We start from the raw sequence: 20869 nt of genomic DNA on the forward strand, positions 1-20869 counted from the left end.
CATGTTTACACCCAGAAAGAGAAATGTCACACTCTTTCTTTAGACACCTAGTGCCTGAAAAATCCATCACTCAGAAAGCTGTGAACAGTCCCCTCCTTAGAGACAGTGTTTCAACTTTCTCTGCTCTTCTCTCTTCTGCTGTCTAAGCTGTACCTGAATGGCTCACGGGGGCATTTCCCCTCCTGACGTCACAGCGCATGCGCACACTAGGCGCTCTTTGGGTTGCCATTCCCGTTTCCTAGGCAATGGTACACCACCGAGGTTTATGTCGGCACCCTCATGGAAAGATCATGAGATCACACACATAGTACAGCTCCAGGCTGTACGGCACCAAGCCTACACCTTTCCAAGGTTATTGCAGCCACCCTGGAAATCCTTCATTATTGTTGGCATGACACTGTCGTGCCAGGAGCCCAATCCTTTTTCTACTAGAGAAGTCAAGATGAGAATTACCAGAAAATTCTTCAAGAAAAATAAACAGTAAAGAACCACATCAGCTGAGCTTGCAACTAATATTACAGACTTAAAGGGGAAGGGCCCTATAGACATGGTTCACTTAATGCTCCTAGAGAGAACCTGGGTTCAGTTCCCAGCACCCACAACCACATAAGTCCAATTCTAGGGGATCTGATGCCCTCTCTGACCTGCACTGGGACCAGGTGTGCATGTGGTATATATACATAAAGTACAGACAGAAAACTCACAGGAGCCCGTAATCTCAAGCGAGTCAGCTTCCGCTACGTAGGGAGTTCAAGACCAGCCTGGGCCGGATAAAGCCCTGTCTGAAAACACAGTATCAGAAAACAGCAGCCTGGCTCATCTCCACCGTAACAATTGCAGCCTCCCCACTGACCAGTGACCACCTCATCCACAGGCATTCAACTGGTCTTCAGTACCCGGGATAAAGTCACTAGTAATCTGTGGGTACTGGAAAGATGACTCAGTGGTTAAAAGCACTGACCACTCTTCAAGAGGACCAGGGTTCAGCTCCCAGCACCCACATGGAGGCATACGACCGCCAAAACACCCATACACATAAAATAGAATAACACAATCTCAGAAAAAAATGGCTGTGAATAAAACACATAGGAAGTACATTAAACTGTACCTGTGCACTCACTTTGGCCGACAAGTGGGGTTAGCATGACGCACTTCCTCTGTGCCGCTTCACTGATGACTTTGTCTGTGTGTAGCAATGTGGGTGTGTGTTCTCCTGCACAGTATTTGCCTGCTGTGGTGTGCTCACCTTCTGATGGTGCTTGTGACCAGTCCCTCTTAGCTCAAGTAGGAACCCTAGTATGCACCCAAGGGCTCTCTGTAAGTGGAAGTGCTGGGTTGGGCATTTGTTTCATTTGGCTACATAAATCTCAAGCCAACCCAAATAGATTGCTTCTGGTTTCATTTGCAGCCCAGAGGCGGCTGGGGTGGGATGTTTGCATTGCTCAAGCATGAAATATGGCTGTGCTTCAGTGGCACCATTCTGGAAAGTACATAGTGATCTGTGTGGTTTTCAGGTGATTTGTCTGTTTTTGTTTCTAGATGTTTGTTGTTGTTAAGTGTTTGTGTGTACGCACCTGAATATGCATCTATGTACCATGTGCGTGCAGGAGCTCACAGAAGCCAGGACAGGGTGTGGGATCACCTGGAACTGAAGTTAGGCAGTTGTCACCTACCATCTGGGTGCTGGGAATCGAACCCAGGTCCTCTGGATGAGCAACAAGCGCTTTTAGCCACTGAACCGTCTCTCCAGCCTCCTTTATTTATAGTCTTAATCATGACTGAGGCCAAGTACATTTTCATTTCATGGGTCATCTGGGTTCTTTGATCAATATTTTTACAATATTTTGCTCACATTTAAGATTGTATTTATAAATTATTTAAACATAGATGAGAATCTAGTTATATATTCAAACTTTCAACATGTCTGTAACTTGTCTTTTTACTCCCTGCTTTCTTTATGGTCTGCCTCCGTCCGTCTGTCTGTCTGTCTGTCTCTGTGTCCCGAGGCCTCAGGCATGCTTAGCAAGGACTGCGGCACTCAGTCACATCTTCAGCCCCATGATAGCCCACAAAAATAACTTCAAATTTTAAGTATCCCTGAAGGTATTATCAAGCTATATTTAAGACTTCTCAGTTTGAAAGTTTTTTATGGTAGTGTTATTTTGCTTTCTTTTTTTTGTTTGTTTTTTTTGTTTGTTTGTTTGTTTGTTTTTTGGTTTTTGGGGTTTTTTTGTTTTTTGTTGTTTTTGTTTTTGTTTTTGTTTTTTTGTTTTGTTTTTTTTGTTTTTTCGAGACAGGGTTTCTCTGTGTAGCCCTGGCTGTCCTGGAACTCACTCTGTAGACCAGGCTGGCCTCGAACTCAGAAATCCGCCTGCCTCTGCCTCCCAAGTGCTGGGATTAAAGGCGTGTGCCACCACCGCCCGGCTGTTATTTTGCTTTCTTATGTTACATTAAACATGCTGTTTACTCTTGTGCAAACCTGAATTCATTGGAATTTGTTTGTTTGTTTTAAGACAGAGCCTCCATACATAGTCTTTGCTGTCCTGAAACTCACTATGCAGACCAGACTGTCCTTGAACTCACAGAGATCTGCCTGCCTCTACCTCTCAAGTGCTGAGGTTAATTAAGGCTTATGCCACTTTCACTGGAATATCAGAGCAAAGCTTTAGTGGCTCATTTTTGATATGGTATTTAAATGTCACAGGTCATGAATTTTCTTTGCCTCTCCTGACACACTAACATCAGACCTGCAAATCCTCCGCAGAAGCAAGAAGAGGTTGTGAGCCACCTTGTGGGCTCTGGGAACTGAACCCAGGTCCTCTACAAGAACAGCAAGAACTCTTAAGCACTAAGCTACCGCTCCAACCTCAAGTTACACACTTGTATTTCTTCTAGTGGCTGCACAGGACAAGACTCTGTCTTATTCTCCCCAGGTCCTTAAACAGTGGAGAACATAAAGACCATACTTTCAACACTGTGACAGGGCTTGGATTTGAACCCAGGAACTGTGTGGTTCCCAAGTCATGTCTTTTTCCAGTGTAGCCTGTGACTCCCACTGACCCAGTCTAGTCTCCATGCTAATCCCTTCCACAGTTCCTCACAATTTATCCTCAGTAATTACACCATCCAAAGCATTTTGTTCTGACAGAAGATATGCTCAAACTGAAATGAAACTGGACTATAAGAAGTCTTTTAAAAATAAAATTGTGGGGCTGGAGAGATGGCTCAGCAGTTTAGAGCACTGATTGCTCTTCCAGAAGTCCCGATTTCAATTCCCAGCAACCACATGGTGGCTCACAACCATCTGTAATGGGATCTGATGCCCTCTTCTGGTGTATCTGAAGAGAGCTACACTGTACTCATAAACATAAATAAATAAATCTTTAAACAATAAAATAAAATTGTAGCCATCTCCTTCTAGCACCCTGGGGGAAGATTTCTAATTTTCCAAAACTCATGGCAGCCATACGTTTGGAGTGCTCTGCTAAATGTCCCGTTGACCGCATGCTGTAGGGCTAACGCTTCACTCTGGTTCAGCTTCCGGAGACAAAGCACAGCGTCCACTGCAGTAAGGGTTTGCCGGGCTTCTTTGCATAATAAAAGTTGTTGCCGAGCAACTTTAGCTGCGCTCCTCCCACAGACGCTGAGAGACAGGGAAGCCCTTAGAGGAGCGCCACCCGGAGTTGAGAGCTAAATAAGGGGGATGCTGCGTGGCCACTTACAAAGCACATCCGAAGTGAACGGAACTGGCTGTGGCTGAACCCTCTCAGTGAAAAATACAAGAAAATTCCCCACATGTGGCTCCCCAAATTCACCCCTGATTTGACAGTGCACACCAAGAGGCTTAAATCATACTTTTTGACTTAATAATTTCATTCCTGATAATTCATCTCAAGGAAATAATCCATAAGAGGAAGAATATATATATGTGTGCATGTGTGTGCACACGTGTGTGTGTACATACTCATATAGAAACAGATAATAACATATATGTGTGCATGTGTGTGCACACATGTGTGTGTACATACTCTTATATAGTAACAGATAATAATATATATGTGTGCATGTGTGTGCACACGTGTGTACACATACTCTTATATAGAAACAGATAATATGTGTGCATGTGTGTGCACACGTATGTGTACATACTCTTATATAGAAACATAATATATATGTGTGCATGTGTGTGCACATACTCTTATATAGAAACAGATAATATGTGTGCATGTGTGTGCACACGTGTATGTGCATGTGTGTGTGCATGTGTGTGCACATACTCTTATATAGAAACAGATAATATATGTGTGCATGTGTGTGCACACGTATGTGTACATACTCTTATATAGAAACATATAATATATATGTGTGCATGTGTGTGCACACGTATGTGTACATACTCTTATATAGAAACATATAATATATATGTGTGCATGTGTGTGCACACGTGTGTGTACATACTCTTATATAGAAATAGATAATATATGTGTGCATGTGTGTGCACACGTGTGTGTACATGCTCTTATATAGAAATAGATAATATATGTGTGCGCACATGCATGTGTGTGCACATACTCTTATATAGAAACAGATAATAATATATATGTGTATGTATATATTTTAACAGCATGATTTAGAACTAGCAAGAAACGTATTCTCTAAAACATAACAGAAAACAGTATATTCTGGTGTCTTCAATCTTTAAGGATCCTAGACACCCATTCAAACTACCATCACACACACGGGATACAAGGAAATATAAACACACAGTGGTCACGGGTATGGAAAAAGGCAGGCAGGTGCTGAGAAGAACCAGAGAAGAAGCAAAAATATAAAGATAATTTTCTAAAACTGGTTTCACAAAATTACATTGATATATTTTGAGATTTGGTGGGGGGGAGGTTCTGGGGGCTATAGTAACTATATTGTTTTAAAAGAGTTTTGAAATACTTTTTAAAATTTTTAATTTATGTGTACATATATGTCTGTGTGAATGAATGCCACATGTGTGCAAGTGCCCATGGAGGAGAGAAGACACCAGATCCCCTCAGGCTGGAGGAACAGGTGATTTTTAGCCACCTGATATGGGTGCTGAGAGATGAACTCAGGTCCTCCGCAAGGCCACCTCCCCTTTTTAAAAAGTCTTTCAGACTTCTTGTAAGGTGTGTGAGTGTTTCCCCTGCGTTTATGTGTATCATGTACATGCATGCCCTCAGAGGCCAGAAGAGGGCATTGGATCCTTTTGAAAAGCAGCCAGTGCTCCTAACTGCTCCGCCCCTCTCCATTAACTGCTCCGCCCCTCTCCATTAACTGCTCCGCCCCTCTCCAACGTGAGCAGAATCTGCCCGTAGTCACTGAGTCAATCCTCCAACTTCTTATTCAGTTAATGTTCATGTGTCTGGGTGTTTAGCCTGCATATTTGTCTGTGCACCATGATGCCAATGGGAACCAAAAAATGGCATTAGATTCCCTGGAACTGAAGTTACAGCCACAGTGAGCCACTGTGGGTGTTGAGAATCGAACCCAGATCCTCTGAAAGAGCCACGAGTGCCATAAACCACTGAGTGATCTCTCCAACACCCCTCCTCCACATCAATTAACTTTTTAATAGGCTTTTTTCTTTTTGTTTTTCCAGTGCAATTTATAGAGCTGTATTTCATAATTATTTGGGGATCAGAAGGTTACCCCACAAAGGATATATGTGGACCAACCTAGTAAATATGGAGAAAATTATGAATTCACTAGAACAAAGTATAAAGACACATGAATATGAAAACGCTGTAATGAAATCCATTTGTTGATCTCCTAACTTTAGAAAGTAATTAAAATTTCTGTAGGATTAAAAGAAAATTTCTAATTCACAAATACTAATGTTACTATTTTAACTTTCAGTGAAGGGAATTTGGCTACCAAGCAGGTCGTATTTCTCCAAAGGCCAGTTACGTGGAATTCAGCTGCTCAGACCCCAGAAGTGAGTAAAAATCACCAATGTTGACGTTATGAATAAGACGTGACAGCAAAGCATCTAACCCTCAAGCTCGCTTTATCGTTCTAAAAATAAATACCGGATAGGACACACAGACTCAGCATGGAAACAGTCTCCTAAAGAAGAATGCAAAAAAGAACTTGACTGGTATCCCCAAAACCCATTGTAGAAAGAGGAAACTGACCCCCAAATTGTCCTCTGGCCCACACACATGCCATTGGCCTGCGTGAGCCTGCACTGTCACATACACACACTACATACACCAATTTGTAATCGTTTTTAAATAGAAAGGATGACTCAGTCCCAAAGACTATTAAAATATGCCGTCCAGCCAGGCAGTGTTGGTGCACGCCTTTAATCCCAGCACTTGGGAGACAGAGGCAGGTGGATTTCTGAGTTCGAGGCCAGCCTGGTCTATAGAGTAAGTTCCAGGACAGCCAGGGCTAGACAGAGAAACCCTGTCTCGAAAAACCAAAAAATATACTGTCCCAACACAAGGCGCATAGGTATAAGGACCATTTTGAGCTGCAGGGAACTAAGAAAGCAGACCCAGGAAGTTTCTTGGTCTGCCCTTTTTTTCTGCCATAGAATGGCCTATATGCCACCTCAGAGAGGTAGCAGGTTCCCAGTCTACATATACATCTGCTCTCTCTGGTGGAAAGAAGAGACTGACAATTGGAAATGATTCTCTCTGACTTGAATCTGCGAAAATGAAATAACCTGCTCCCTCATTATCCCCTGGAGGCTTTGCTCTCCTTGCTGGTCCCTTGCTCCCGGGTTACCCTCTCAAAAAGCTGTGCTGAGCTCAGTCTTCTGCACCAAGCCATCTCCTAGATTTTTTTTCTTTTCTACAAAATCCCAGTGTGCATACAAAATAAATCCGTGCTGCTAACCTGTCCTTTGCCACTGTAGTTCCCAGGCTCAGCTACCAATCCTACAGTAGAGAGAAACGGGGGTTCCTCCATTGTTTTTCTAAGGTTTGTGAATCCAAAGTGCCTGAGTTTGCAAAAATATGCAGTTTTGCTTCTCTTGACCTCCGACAACATGCAGCACATCTGTATTGTCTCAATATAGTCTCAAGCTGACATTACCCAGCCTTTTTTTTTTTTTTTCTTAAGTGGGGAAGGAGGTTAGACAGGGTCTTACTGTGTAGCCCTGTCCTGGGACTCACTTTGTAGACCATGCTGGACTTGACTTCAGAGAGACTGACCTGCCTCTGCTTCCTGAGTTCTGGGATTAAAGGCATGCACCCCCATGCCTGGCTGTCCTGCTTTTTACTGAGGTGGGATATTGAGCATGGAGTTCTTTACTCTTGTGGTTTGAAGCTAGAACAATGTTCTTTGACTGGAGGAAAACTGTATTGATAATGCCCAACTTATGATAGGACCCTCATTCACCCATAGTGTATGCAATTTAGCCATGCTGTGTTAACATTGGAGCTGACTGGCTGCCTACGTAAGTAGGTTGAGAGGTAGGGAAGTAGACTGGAAGGTGAGGAGTGTGCCCCTCACCGCAGGGAGGATGACCCTGGCTCATAAGCTCATTATGGAGTATTCTGTGGAGAATTTTAACGTTCTCCAAATGGTCCTCAAGTTTTTAAGAAGGGCCATGCTTGTTCACTCCTCACAGCCCCCGTGGGATTGGATCAATGGAGAGCCGTGCGGTTGTATCTGAGCCCAAGTCAGCTACCTCACAGTCTTTCTACTTAGAATTGACAGCAGTTTCTTAGACTACGTCTTCAACTTGAAATTCTAGAGCTGAAGATAGCTCTCAGTGGTAGGGCATTCACCTAGAGTGCACGAGGCTCTAGATTCAATCCCAAATGTTAAAGAGAAAAAATGAAAATGAAAACAAGGCTTCTGGGTAATAATGGGGGATGTGAAGTGGCTTCACAAGCCTTCTGGGTAATATGGGGATGTGAAGCTGCATCTATGTGATGCAGTAAAGGAAAGGAGTCAGGACAAGACTGCACTCCGAAGAGAGATGGAGAGGAGCGTGCCTGGGGTTTGTGAAGGCAGTGAGGACAACTGGAGAGTGTGGGAGGAGGAAGGTAGTCCAGAGAAAAGAAAGGAGCCAGAGTGAGAATTACAGAGTCCTCCCCAGGAAGAGGCCCTGAGCAGAGCGTGGCTACCACCTGGTGAGCTACAGCCCCATCACCAAGACTCAGTTCTCCAGAGATTAGTGTCCCCTGGCCCCAAGTGTTGCTAGAACCAAGAGCCAGAGAAAGTGAGCAGGCCGCTCATGGCCAGGAGCATAGTAGGTGGACAAGAGCTGGCCAGGGAGTCACTGGCTGCTGAGTACAGAGAAAGTGTGACATGGAGGCCCAGGCTGAGACTCACCAGGGTCAGAGAGATGTGTCTATAAAAGATAAAGAGAGGAGGAATATGTTTTGGTGGGTGTGTGGTGAAGTGTGGGGAAGGGGGGAGTGCCTTCGCTGGTCCATGCTAAGGCATCCGCGGTATAGTATAGAATAGAGTTTATTCAGGGCATGGAGAGGGGAGACGAGAAGGTAGTAGAGGCAGAGAAAAGCAGAGAGAGAGAGAGAGCAGAGAAGTAGAAAAGTAGAGGCCGGCCATGAGCACGTGGAGAGACAGGGGAGGGGAAAGGGGCTGGAGAGAGAAGAGGGAAGGGGTGAGGGGACAGAGCAGGAGCAAAAAGGCAAGAGCAAGAGAGAGCAGGGGGGACAAACACCTCCTTTTATAGAGAGTCAGGCATACCTGGCTGTTGCCAGGTAACTATGGGGTGGAGCATACCTGACTGTTGCTAGGTAACGGTGGTGTGCAGCTTAGACAAAATGCTAACACAAAGTGGGAGCCTCTCACCATCCAGAATGGCCAAGCCATCAGTCTCAAGCCTTGAAATGCTCACCCTCCTGTCCCTCCCACAGGAGTGCTTGGATGGGAGCACCTGCCACTTCAGCCACACACACATCTGTGAATTGACCTGCACCCCGTTTCTTTAAGGCATCAGAAATTATTTATATTAGTAAAACTAGAAAGTGTTTAAAATAGACATTAGGGGGGACTATCCATGAAGTTAGGATAGGTCTCAGATATAATAGCAGAACCATGACTTATCAGAAGTTGATAAATTAGCCAGTCAGTGGTAATGCACATCTTTAATCCCAACACTCAGAAGCCATCAGCAAGCAGACCTCTGTGAGTTTGAGGACAGCTTGATCCACAGAGAGTGAGTTCCAGGACAGCCAGAGCTACAAAGAACCCTGTCTCGGAAAACACAAAGTTGATAAACTAGATCTCATCAAAATTAAAAGCCTGTGCCATGTGACTTACACCACTAAAAGAATAAAAAGATAAGCCGCAGACCACAAAAACCTTAAATCACATCAGTAACAATGGGCTGTATTGGGAATACATCAAGAATCTCAAATATCAACAGTAAGAAAGCAGCACAGTTATCAATGAGGATATGTACACAAGAAATAAATACACAAAAAGATGCTTTAATCATTAGCTATGAGAGTGCAAACGTAGCTCATGACAAGATGCCACCATGCACATATAACAAAAGCTAAACTTTGAAATCAGGCAATATCCAAGAGCTGGCGAGACTAACGGGCAAGCAAAGCAGTCATCACTGGGCAGGGATGCAAGCAACCCAGCAGTCTAGAAGATGATCAGGCCACTTCTTGTGACTTTAAGTGCACACACATGGCTCAGCAATCCCCTCCTGGGTATTTATGTTAGAGAAACACACACATGTGTGCACAAATGTGTGTGCATACAGAGTATACACAAATATTTATCGTTATCCTAGTCATAATTGCCCAAAGCAGGAGAAAGCCTATGTCTTCAGTAAACAATGATAGTACAGCCTTGCAATTAAGTACTACTCAGAAATAAGAAATGAGCTACAGATGCGAACAGTAACTTGGATGGATTCTCGGGTGTTAGGCTGAGTGAAAGGACCCAGTATCCAAAGGTTACACTGTATCACTCCATTCACATCACAGCCTGGGTTAGGTGAAGCGTGCAAACGGAGGATGTACAGGGAAGACCAGGAGATGATGGAACTGCTGTAGTGTGTGTTAAATCTGGGTTTGTTAAAGCCCATAAAAATGTATACCAAATGTCAGTTTTACAGTTCAGGCACTTTACAAATACAACCCCAGGCTCAGTGAAGTGGTTTAGCAACTAAAGGTGCTGGCTTCTAAGCCCGACAGACCAGGTGTGTTTGATTTCCCAGGACACACGTGGTCTGAGGAGAGGACTGACTCCTGAGAGCCGTCCCCTGAGCTTTACCCAACGGCTGTGGCATATACACAGGGGTACATGCCTATACATGTGCACACACACACACACAGAAATAAAATAAAAGTCCACACTGGGCATTGTGGCACGGGCCTATAGTCCCAGTGTCCTGCTTTGCTTTCTGTTTCTGTGGGGAAAAACTACTAATCAAAACCAACTCAGGGGAAGAAAGTGTTTATGTGGCTTACATGTAAGTGACACAGTCCATCACTGGGAGAAGTTCTTGCAGGAGCTCAAAGAGGAACCCAGAAGTAGGGTCTGAAGTAGAGACCATGGACAAACACTGGCTGGCTCCCTCTGGCTTGCTCAAGCTGCCTTCCTCATATGATACAGGTCCACATGCCCAGTAATGGCACCTCCCACATGGACTGGCCATCCACATCAATTAACAATTAAGAAAATTCCCTACAGACCACCCACAGGCCAGTGCCAAGAAGGCAAGTCCTCAGTTGAGAGTCCCTCTTCCCAGTTGTCTCAAGTTGACAACTGAAGCTACCCATGACACCCTACTTCTTGTCAATTTTGACACACAAACATGTCACTTTAAACCATAACCTTTCCCTTCTTGTTTGTCCTCCAGATCATATTAATAGTAATATCACAATATAAAATACAACACAACTTTGAAAATCCCACAGTATAAGAACATCCTACCATATAGCCAGATGTAATGGCATGCATACACCTTTAATCCCAGCATTCAGGAGGCAGGCAGGTAAGTCTCTGAGCTTGAGGCCAGCCTGGGCTACAAAGTGAGTTCCAGGACAGTCAAGGATACATAGTGAGACCTTGTCTCAAAACAAACAAACAAACAAAAACAAATTATCTAATTTAAAATTTCAATATTTTGGGGGCTGGAGAGATGGCTCAGCACCTAAGAGCACTGGCTGTTTGTTTTTTTTTTCCAGAGGACCCAGGTTCAATTCCCAGCACCCTCATTGTCATTAACAACCATTTATAGCTCCAGTACCAGAGAATCTGACTCTCTCTTCTGCCTCCTCAGGCCCTAGGTCTGCAGATGATACACAGACATACAAAACATCTACACACATAATGTTTAAGTCCTCTCTCTCTCTCTCTCTCTCTCTCTCTCTCTCTCTCTCTCTCTCTCTGTCTTATATAGAGTCTTGCTACATAGCACTGGCTGTCCAGGGACTCACTATGTAGACCAGGCTGGCCTCAAACTCAAAGATCCACTTCCTCTGCTTCCTGAGTGCTGGGACTAAAGGCCTACACCACACATCAGGCCTCACTGTCTCTTTAAAATATCCAGCCTCTTGACTTGAACTCTAGTAACATAAAATTGAGTTAAATACTTTTTAGTCCAAAAGGAAAGAACCAGGGCACAGTTACTATCAGATCAAAGAAAAAAAAAAAAAAAAAAAAAAAAACCCAACATATAAGGTGCCAAGGCTTCACCAGCTCCCAGCTACTTCAAAAGACAGAGACAGTAGAGTCATTTGAGCTGGGAGCTTGAGACTAGCCTAAGAAACAGAGTGAGATCCCATCTTTAATAAATAAAAGAGGGGCTAGAGAGATGGTTCAGAGGGTAAACGTGCTAGCTGCTCTTAGAGAGGACTTGGGTTAAATTCCAGTTCCCGGCACCCACATGGCAGCTCACATCCATCTGTAACTCCAGTCCCAGGGGAATATGACGCCCTCTTCTGGACTCCCTGGGTACTGCACACACAAGGTGAACAGACACACATGAAGGCAAAACACACATACGTATAAGTTTAAAAAAATTAAGTAAAAGAAAGAAAAGACCGTTTGCTTTATAAACTACACAGATTACATTTTCCATGCTATGTTCCCCATAAAGCCTTTCCTCGGGGCACAGGGTTCTGGGAAGCAAGGTGCAATGGTTAGCCTCTTTTCCTGCATGGGGTCCCATTAAGCTCAGTTCTTCTTTCTGTTTCCAATCCTATTCGTATTGTCATATTTTGGACAGATGCCTCCAAATAGATTCCAGGAAATGATAGCTCTGCTGGAGTGGGGGGAGGACTCTGAGCAAAAGCTGGAGTGCAGACCTACAATCCCAGACCTGGGGGATGGAGGCAGGAGGATCGGAAGTTCAAGGCTACTCTGGCCTGCATCAAACCCTGGCTCAAAAACAAGACAAAGCAAAACAAACAAGCAAAAAAAAATTTTTGACCTCCATCAGCTAAATTTTACTTTAATGTTTTCCTTCTAAGATTTTTCTTGTTAAGTTTTTGTTTCTTTTGAAAAGTTAAGTAAAACTCATAGATTTTTAAAATTATCTTAAAATGACTATTTCAGTTTTTAAAAACTTCTGCCCATATCATTTATAAGACACAAAGGGCCATTTAAAGTATTTGGTTTCTGGGCCTGAGACGATGCCTTGATGGTTGAGAGCACTGGCTGCTCTTCCAGGACTCAAGATCGGTCTCCAGCTCTCCTCTGGACAGCTCACAACCACCTGTAAACTCTAGCTATGGAATCTGACCTCTTCTTCTGGACTCTGCAGACATCTGGACACATATGCACAGAAACATAATTAATTTTTTTTTTAATCTTTAAAAGCATTTTGTTTCCACAAGCTAAGAGACAATAGGAGTCCCCATTCATAGAAGACTCAGGAGCTGACAGCAAACTGAAAAAAACTCTGAGGGCTTGAGGTAGAAGGAACACAGACAGCACCTGTGGTTCCTCCAGGTATCCATTCCTTTATAAAACACAAACAATATTAGCACAGACCACAGAGCTCTCACTTTGAGAACATATCCAAATGTGTCTGGCGCCTTGACTGGCACCATGAGAGGTTGTAGTCACTTTCACAGAAGGGCTTTTCTTTCAACAAAAGATCATTAAATTCTGCTAATGATAGAGACAGGAGAGAAATCCAGAAACACTAAGTGGTCCTGGATTTTTCTCCAACAGCCCATTAGCTGTAATACAGAAATGTGGTTTACCAGTCAGTTTTGATGTTCCAAAACTTACACACATCTAGGAAGAAACAATTATTTAATTAAGTGGAGAGCATTGGGAATCTATTCTCTTTTAAATTTTCTATGTGTTTAGAACTTTTCATAATTATAAAGGTGGGGGAAATTAAGTGAAAAGCATTAATTATCAAGAACATTTTTCATGTTGACTTATAACTAGTAAATAACTACTTACTAAGCTGTGCCGACAACAGACAGTTTAGACAACCCAAAAGGTGGCTTAGGAGTCAAGGCATCTGCTGCCAAATCTGACAGCTTGAGTTCTGTCCCTGAAATCCATAAAGTAAAGGCAGAGGACCAAGCCTACATGTCTTCTGCACAGACACCATGGCACATACAACATAAATGAACAAACTATCCCCGTAAGCATCGAATTCCACATAGGAGGTGAGTCCTGTAATACCTAAAGGTGGGCAGGCACTCAGGATGGGGTGGGGGTGGGGCTCCATGACCTGCATCAGCCTTGCTGCCATAAGAGTCGGTCTCTCCCCTGTAGACTCTGTGCTCCTCAGCCAGTTGGTACAATGCGCAGCCACTGAGATACAGGAAGTTGGAATTCCAGGTTTGTGCCTCGGGCAATGACTTTCTCAGACAGTCTCCTGTTGCTTTGGTCTGAACTGCTCCGTCTGTCCACAGTCACTTCCAAAGGAGGCTGGAAATGTGGGCTGTGGTGATACCACATGCTCAAACACTGAGGGAGGTTGGTGGAGAAAGTTCTGTTGTTTAAGAGAAAAACAGAGAGAGTGGCCCCTGGAAGACAGACCATGTTTCCGTCTGGTTTGGTTTTTGCAGTGTGGATGCATTTTTATTTAAATTAAGTTTTAAGTGGTACATCAATTTTTAAAAGACTCATTTATTTATTTTATGTGTATGAGTGTTTTGCTTACATGTATGTATGTGCATGCCTGGTGCCAGGAAAGCCAGAAGAGGGCATCCTTGGAACTAGAGTTACAGACAGTTGTGAGCTACCACATGGGACCAACCACATAGGAACCAAACCCTGGTCCTCTGCAAGAGCAGCAAGAGCTCTTACCTGTTGAGTCATCTCTCCAGTGTCTGGTACATAAAACTTTTAAAGTAAGTGTGTGTGTGTGTGTGTGTGTGTGTGTGTGTGTGTGTACAATTTGATGTTTCAATGCACATATACACTGTACAATTTTTAAATCAAGTTAGCATGCCTACTTTTTCAAATATTTATCACTTGTTTATGGTGGAAACATTGAAATCCATTTTGAAATCTAGTGTACACAGTCACCCAGCAGGGCCACAGCAGACCAGAACTTCCTACACTGTAGCTTGTGTCCATTGGTTAACCTTCCTCCATCCTTTCCCCACCCCACCCCCACTCTCTCAAGCTTCTGGTAGACACCGGTCTTCTTGTACTTCCTATGAGATGAACTCCCCACAGTCTATGTGTCTCAGAGTGTGGTTCCTGTCATTCTGAGCCTGACTTGTTTCCCTTGTTTCCACTTGCACCAGTGGCAAGTGGAAAAGTGTCATCTCCTTTATCCACCCACAGGTGATGCTCGGGCAGGATGTTTCCGCTCACAGGTCTTGTGAAAAGCAGGGCAGCAAGCAGGGAGTGCAGATGTCCATTGACATCCTGACATCATTCCTCCAGCCTTACCCAGGAGTGGGATGGCTGGATCACAGGGTAGCTGTCTCTCAGTGTTCCATATTATGGCCACACTAGCTGTGGTGGCTTGAATAAGAATGTGCAACCCCACACACACTCCCTATAGACTCATGTTGAATGCCTAATGGAGTAGCACTAGGAGGTGTGGCCTTATTGGACTGGGTGTGGCCTTGCTGGAGGAAGTGTGTCATTGTGAAGATGGGCTTTGAGGTCATCTATGCTCAAGCTATGCCCGGTGTGGACACAGTCTCCTTCTGCTGCTTGTGGATCAAGATGTAGAACGCTCGGCTTCTCTAGCACCTGCATGCTGTCAAGTTTCCTACCATAATGGATTGAACCTCTGAACCTGTAAGCCAGCCCTGATTTAATGTTTTCTTTTATACAAGTTGCCATAATCATGGTGTCTCTTCACAGCAATGAAATGAAACCCTAATGCATAGACCCACTCTGAAAGTGGGTCCTTCCCTCCTTGGGCTGAATCCTGAACTAAAAAAAAAAAGGCAGGAAGTGAGCTGACCACCAGCATTCACTGTTCTGTTTCCCAACTGTGGACTCAGTGGGCTTTTCCTCATCATGACAAACTGTACCCTCAAACGTGAGACAAAAGCAGCCAGGCCCGAACTTGCTTTTGTCTGGTATTTTGACACCACATCAAGAAAGACACTAATAGAATGGGTCAGTCCCTTTTCTTTTAAACAAGAGTGACACATTAGATGTTTGTTAGGGTGGCATTGGATCTGCATTCAAATCACCTTGTAGAGAAAATGTCAGAAAAAAAGCAGGAAAGGAAGAAGCAGGAAAGGCCATGAGCGAGCCTGGAAAATAACAGGGACCTGCAGTGCAGTGCTCTGTGGGAGATGAGCGCAGACTGTGCTGTGCTTATGAACCACTTAGATGCAAAATGAGAAAAGGATGGAGGAAGAGAAGGAGGGAGGGAGGGAGGGGGAGAGAGAAGAAGGTATAACAAAATATGTTAAGGTTCTAACAACAGCAGTTTCTTGGAGGTAGGACGAGCTTTCCTCTTTCCTTTGTTCTACCAGGTTCTCTAGTGTGTGTGTGCGCACATGTCCATGTGCGTGTGGATGTATGTCTGTGTACATGTGTATGTATGTGTGTATGCATGTATGCGTGTGTATGTGTGTATTCTGCAACAGAAAGAGTTTTATCTAGGGAGCACAAGCCTTGTATCACTGATCTACTCTTGTTTTTTAAACGTAATGAATGCACTGTGAAAAGCACAAGCACTGGCTCCAGTGCCCATGGGGAAGGACACTCCATGGCCTCACCCCTTCACGGGGACCTGAATTATGGGGAGACTGAAGTGAATGATCTCCCAGAATTGGATGGGCTTCAGACTACAACGTTTTGAGTTATTAGGAAATCACAAATTGGCTGACTGTAAAAAACATTTCACACGGGGTGAGGCTGTGTGAGAGGCAATATCATTTCGAAAGACATATTAATCAAACCCCTCATCTTCTGACGAGCAAAGGTGTGTGTTCTGAAGTGTTCTAGGATACAGTGCTATTTTGTCAGGTAGCAGTTCAACTTCACACCTGACGGCCGTTTACTTGTTAACAGTTATCTAAAAGTAAACTACAGTGAATAGCATATGCTAAAGAATATTCCATTTTTATTAAGGAAATTCTCACTGCACTGAGAACCGGCCTCTCTTATCTAACATACAATAGTGTATTGCAAAAGTCACCTTTGTCCCTGTTACAGCCAAGGGCTCCAGGGCTCCCTGTATGAGTCAGACTGGAAGGACAAGCCCAGGGGATCTTGTGTCTGTGGGAAAGGCCCCCACTAGCCAGGTGAGAGGAAGCCTACCCAGCAGCATTGTCCAGCCCTGGCACTGACCAGGGCATCGCTCTCAGGCCTGGCACCTATCTGAGAGGATCTCTCAGGCCCCACTGGGAGAACTCAGCTCAACACATTTTGAGCAGAAATGAAGGACAGGTTCACAGATCCAGTGTTTACATTTGGTGAAGGCAAGAGTGCACCAAGTGGAGACGGATCAAGACACTTTTGTTTGCAAGGGCAGTGTTCTAAGAGTTTCATGACTTCAGATTTTTCACACAGTAAACTGTAATCTCAGTTCCCGACTAACATCCAGGTGAATGTGGGTCATTTGAAAGAATCCTGTGACTATTAGGTTGGTTGTTTGAATCCTCGCTCAGCCTTACAGAGCTGAGGTTCTGTGATGGGGTCCAGTGACACACTGGCAGTGACAGTTAAGTAATCTCGCAGCAGTCTGGACGCCACATGCTGAGCTGTCCTGGAGAATCCAGCCCCTTCTGTCGAGAAGAGATCCTCAGACCTCAGTGGACATGGCAGGGACTTTGTCAGGAACTGTACTGTCTTAGTCACTGTTCTATTGCAGTGAAGAGACAGTGTAAGAGAGGACATTAAACTGGGGCTGTTCACAGTTTCAGAACCTTAGTCCATCATCATCTTGGGGAAGAGAGAAAGGGAGGGGGAGGGAGACATGGAGGGAGGGGGAGAGGGAGAGAAAGAGGGAGGTGGGGGGGGGAGAAGGGAGAGAGACTCTGGGCCTGGCGTGGGCTTTTGAAACCTCAAAGCCCGCCCACAGTGACACACTTCCTCCAACATCTGTAATCCTCCTAATCTTTCCAAAGCATTCTACTACTTAGTGACAAAGAACTGAAATATATGAGCCTATGGGGGCCGTTCTTACTCAAAACCACATGAACCAAGGACATTGCCTGCCAGCCTTTAACTTTATCAGCAAAACACCCACAGCTCGTTGTGGGACAGTTGTGAATGAGCTGGGTCAGGCTGCACAACAATAATCCTGTTTGTAGCAGCACAAGGAATCGGGTCTGCTGTGACCATTCAATACAGTTCCTCTGTGATTCCCAACCATACAATTATTTTTGTTGCTACTTCATAGCTATAATTTGGCTACTGTTATGAATGCAAACGGAAGTATCCGTGTTTTCTGATGGTCTTGGGTGACCCCTGTGAAAGGGTCGTTCGACCCTTGAGAAATGCTGTTCTAAAGAAACACTTAGAATGTGTTTTATCCAGGACACACTGGTGCCTCATGACATAGACAAGATACCCACTAAAGTGTATGATGTACAGTTTAGTCACCGTTACCACCACCAAAATAAAATGCACTTGTCTGTTTCTTGCTTACTTGGTTTTCCAAGTACAATTTAACCCATTTCTCTCCTGAGAACTGTCCACACAACCCACCTACCACTGAGAAGGACAAGCCAAGAGCAGATTTGCCAGACAGGCAGAGATGAGCAAGACCCGGGTGCTGAGGATGGAGCCAGGGCCACATAGGCAGGGCTCCAGCTCTGAGCTACACCCCAGCTCCTGTAGTAAGGAGTGGGAAAGAAAAGGGAAGTTTCAGGTAGAGAAGCAGTGGGCAGAGCAGAGGCGCGGCGCGCATGCTCCAAGCCCTGCTTGACAATCTCTGTGTTTCAGAGGAAAGGCAGCCGGCTGCTGAGGGGTGAAGACAGAAACAAGGTTGGCAGCAGGAGCATAGGCCTGGACACAAGCGCATGTCAAGCCTCCCAAGCCGCAGGAGGCCGAGCCCCTCTTGAGGAGGGCCCCCCCTCTCCCTCCAGAGAGTGCTGGACCAAGGAAGAGCGGCCCGCGCAGAGCGACAGCTTCTCCGGCTTCAGCAGGAGCGACAGTGCCCTCCGGGAACTGGATGATGGACAGTTTGACCAGGAAGAGGGCGTGACACAGGTCACTTGCATGTGAGTTGCCAGGTGACCCCAGAGAAGGCCTTGTAAATAGTTATTAAAATGACTGCTATCCGACTTTATTTCACTACTACCATCTTCATTTATGCAATTGTTTTTTAATTTCCAGGCTCAGCCTTCCCCTAATCTATGTAAACTTTGGCTCAACCTCTAAGACAAGGAAGAATAACCAACTATTTATCAATTTAGAAGCATGCTTACATTTCTCTCAACTAAAACATCTGTGTAAACAGATGTCTCATCTGGTCATTAAGCAACGACCTGGTTCACTTCCCCACAAATGGACAAAAATCATTATTTCTCAACAGGCCTATTACAAAGGCTGACTATCCAAATCACGTCAACCAATTAGGGCCTTCTCAGGAAGCTACAGCTCCAATTAAACTGAAAAATAGTCTTTCCTCCCTATCTCTGTCCCTCTCTCCCGTGGACACAGACGCGTGAAAATATCTATTCCCTGCCTAGAGCACTTAATCTAAGTTTTGTCTCTTACTGTCGTGTGTCCATACAAAGCAAGCCCCATTTGTCAAAGGTCTTTTAAAAAATTTCTTTCCCGTGTCTTTCCTTTCAAAGAGCCACCATGTGGCCAGTCCTTCAGTGAACCATTAACTTTGGCATTGTTGGTCCTGATAGCCTACAGGGGCATTAAACAGAATTTCTTAAGTCAGTTAAGGCTGACGGGACGGCTCGGTTGTAAAGGCGCTGGCCACGTAGAACTCGTGACCTGAGTTCAGTCTCCGGAACCCACAGAGATGTAGAAAGAGAGAACCAAGTCCACAAAGCTGTGCTCTGACCTCCTCAAGCAAACGCTTGTTCCTCTATGCCCTTGTGCACACGCACTCATTTTTTTAAAAGTCACTGAAGAGGGGTCAGTGTGCAGGGCACTGCATGGCTGAGCACAACCACCCGCCCCACTCACTCCGACCTCGGAGGAATCCGACTGGCTGAACCTCCCTACCCTGACTGAGAACTAGTATCCAATAAAAGGTGACTGACTGGTTCATGTAAAAAAAAAAAAAGTCATTTAAAGGAGAGCCCACGGTCTCAGTGTGTACATCTCATCTCTGCCCAGCGTGGTAGCACACCTCTAATCTCAGTATTTGGCAGGCAGAGGTGGGTAGATCTCTGTGAGTTCTAGGACAGCCAAGGCTACACAGTGAGACCATGTCTCAAACAACAACCAACAAAATTTAACTTTCTCTCTTTAAATTTTCAAACACCATTGAAGAGAACAAATGCCAGTCTCAAATGGAGTGGGACTGCTATAACCGTTAGGTTCAAATCCTGTTTCTATCTTGACGTGTTAAGCCTGGAGAAATGTTGCGACCCAGGATTCTCAGTCCGGCAGGAGTGGGGGGGCTCACAGCCATGTGATGTCTGTGACACTGACCCATGGCCACCTTCCTCCTGCTGCGAGGGAGGCTTTCATCTTCCCCAGTCTCTACCCATCTTCTACAGAGCATTTACGTGCGAATGAATTACAGCTGACTCTGCCGTTAAGTTAATTCACATATCATATATTTTTATTGGCTTGATGTTGACATTGTGAGTCGTGTGAATAATAAACTCTCATTTGTTGTTAGGCTACTGTCTAACTGAACACAAATATGCCTATGTTTTGTTTTCTATACCTGGTTTTGTTGGGGGTTTTTCTTTCTTTCTTTTTTTTTTTTTTTTTTTTGTTTTACTTTGTTTGTTGTTTGTTTGTTTGTTGGGAGGTGTTGATTGGTTGATTGATTGGTTTTTTGAAACAGAGTTTCCTTGTGTAGCCCTGTCTGCCCTGGATCTCCCATGGTAGACTTGGCTGGCCTCAAACTCAGAGATCTGTCTGCCTCTACTTCCCCTCCCGCTCACGTGCTGAGTGTGCCACCAACACCTGGCCCTCATTTCGTTTTTTGAGACAAGTTCTTGCTACATATAGCTCTGAAACTCATAGCAATCCTCCTGCCTCAGTTTCTAGAGTACTGGGATTACAGGTGCTATGCTACCATCCAGCTTTAACATGTTCTATATGTATTATGTGTATCAAATACTTAAATGTATCCAAACTAAACCACTTTCCATGAGTTTACGGTAAACTCACAAAAAAAGCCCCCACATCTGCTATGGCGAAGCCTCACTGTACATGGTGCACGAGGCTCAGACTTCTCTGTCAGTGCTGGTGGGCAGGATGGGGGGGGGTTGCCTTGGGTTTTAGAAGAACCTGGGTTATATATTCAAGTAAGTAGGTAGGTAGGGCATAGTGGTGCACACCTGCAACCCCAGGACTC

The 20869-nt window shown here is 44.6% G+C and overlaps 1 protein-coding gene across 2 annotated transcripts in view; it reads left to right on the forward strand.

Annotated features, from left to right (window-relative positions):
- Positions 1-20205, forward strand: part of Rftn2 (raftlin family member 2) — a 51683-nt gene extending 31478 nt beyond the window's left edge. The window contains exons 8-9 of one of the 2 annotated variants that reach the window (XM_034498956.2): positions 5890-5968; positions 18316-20205. In XM_034498956.2, the coding sequence (XP_034354847.1) occupies positions 5890-5968; positions 18316-18597 (361 nt within the window). In that variant the 3' untranslated portion in view covers positions 18598-20205. The remainder of the gene's footprint in view (positions 1-5889; positions 5969-18315) is intronic. The other variant, XM_076931900.1, reaches the window with a different exon arrangement.
- Positions 20206-20869: the final 664 nt, after the last annotated feature.

Source organism: Arvicanthis niloticus, chromosome 3, assembly GCF_011762505.2.
Source record: "Arvicanthis niloticus isolate mArvNil1 chromosome 3, mArvNil1.pat.X, whole genome shotgun sequence".
Classification (NCBI taxonomy): Eukaryota; Metazoa; Chordata; class Mammalia; order Rodentia; family Muridae; genus Arvicanthis; species Arvicanthis niloticus.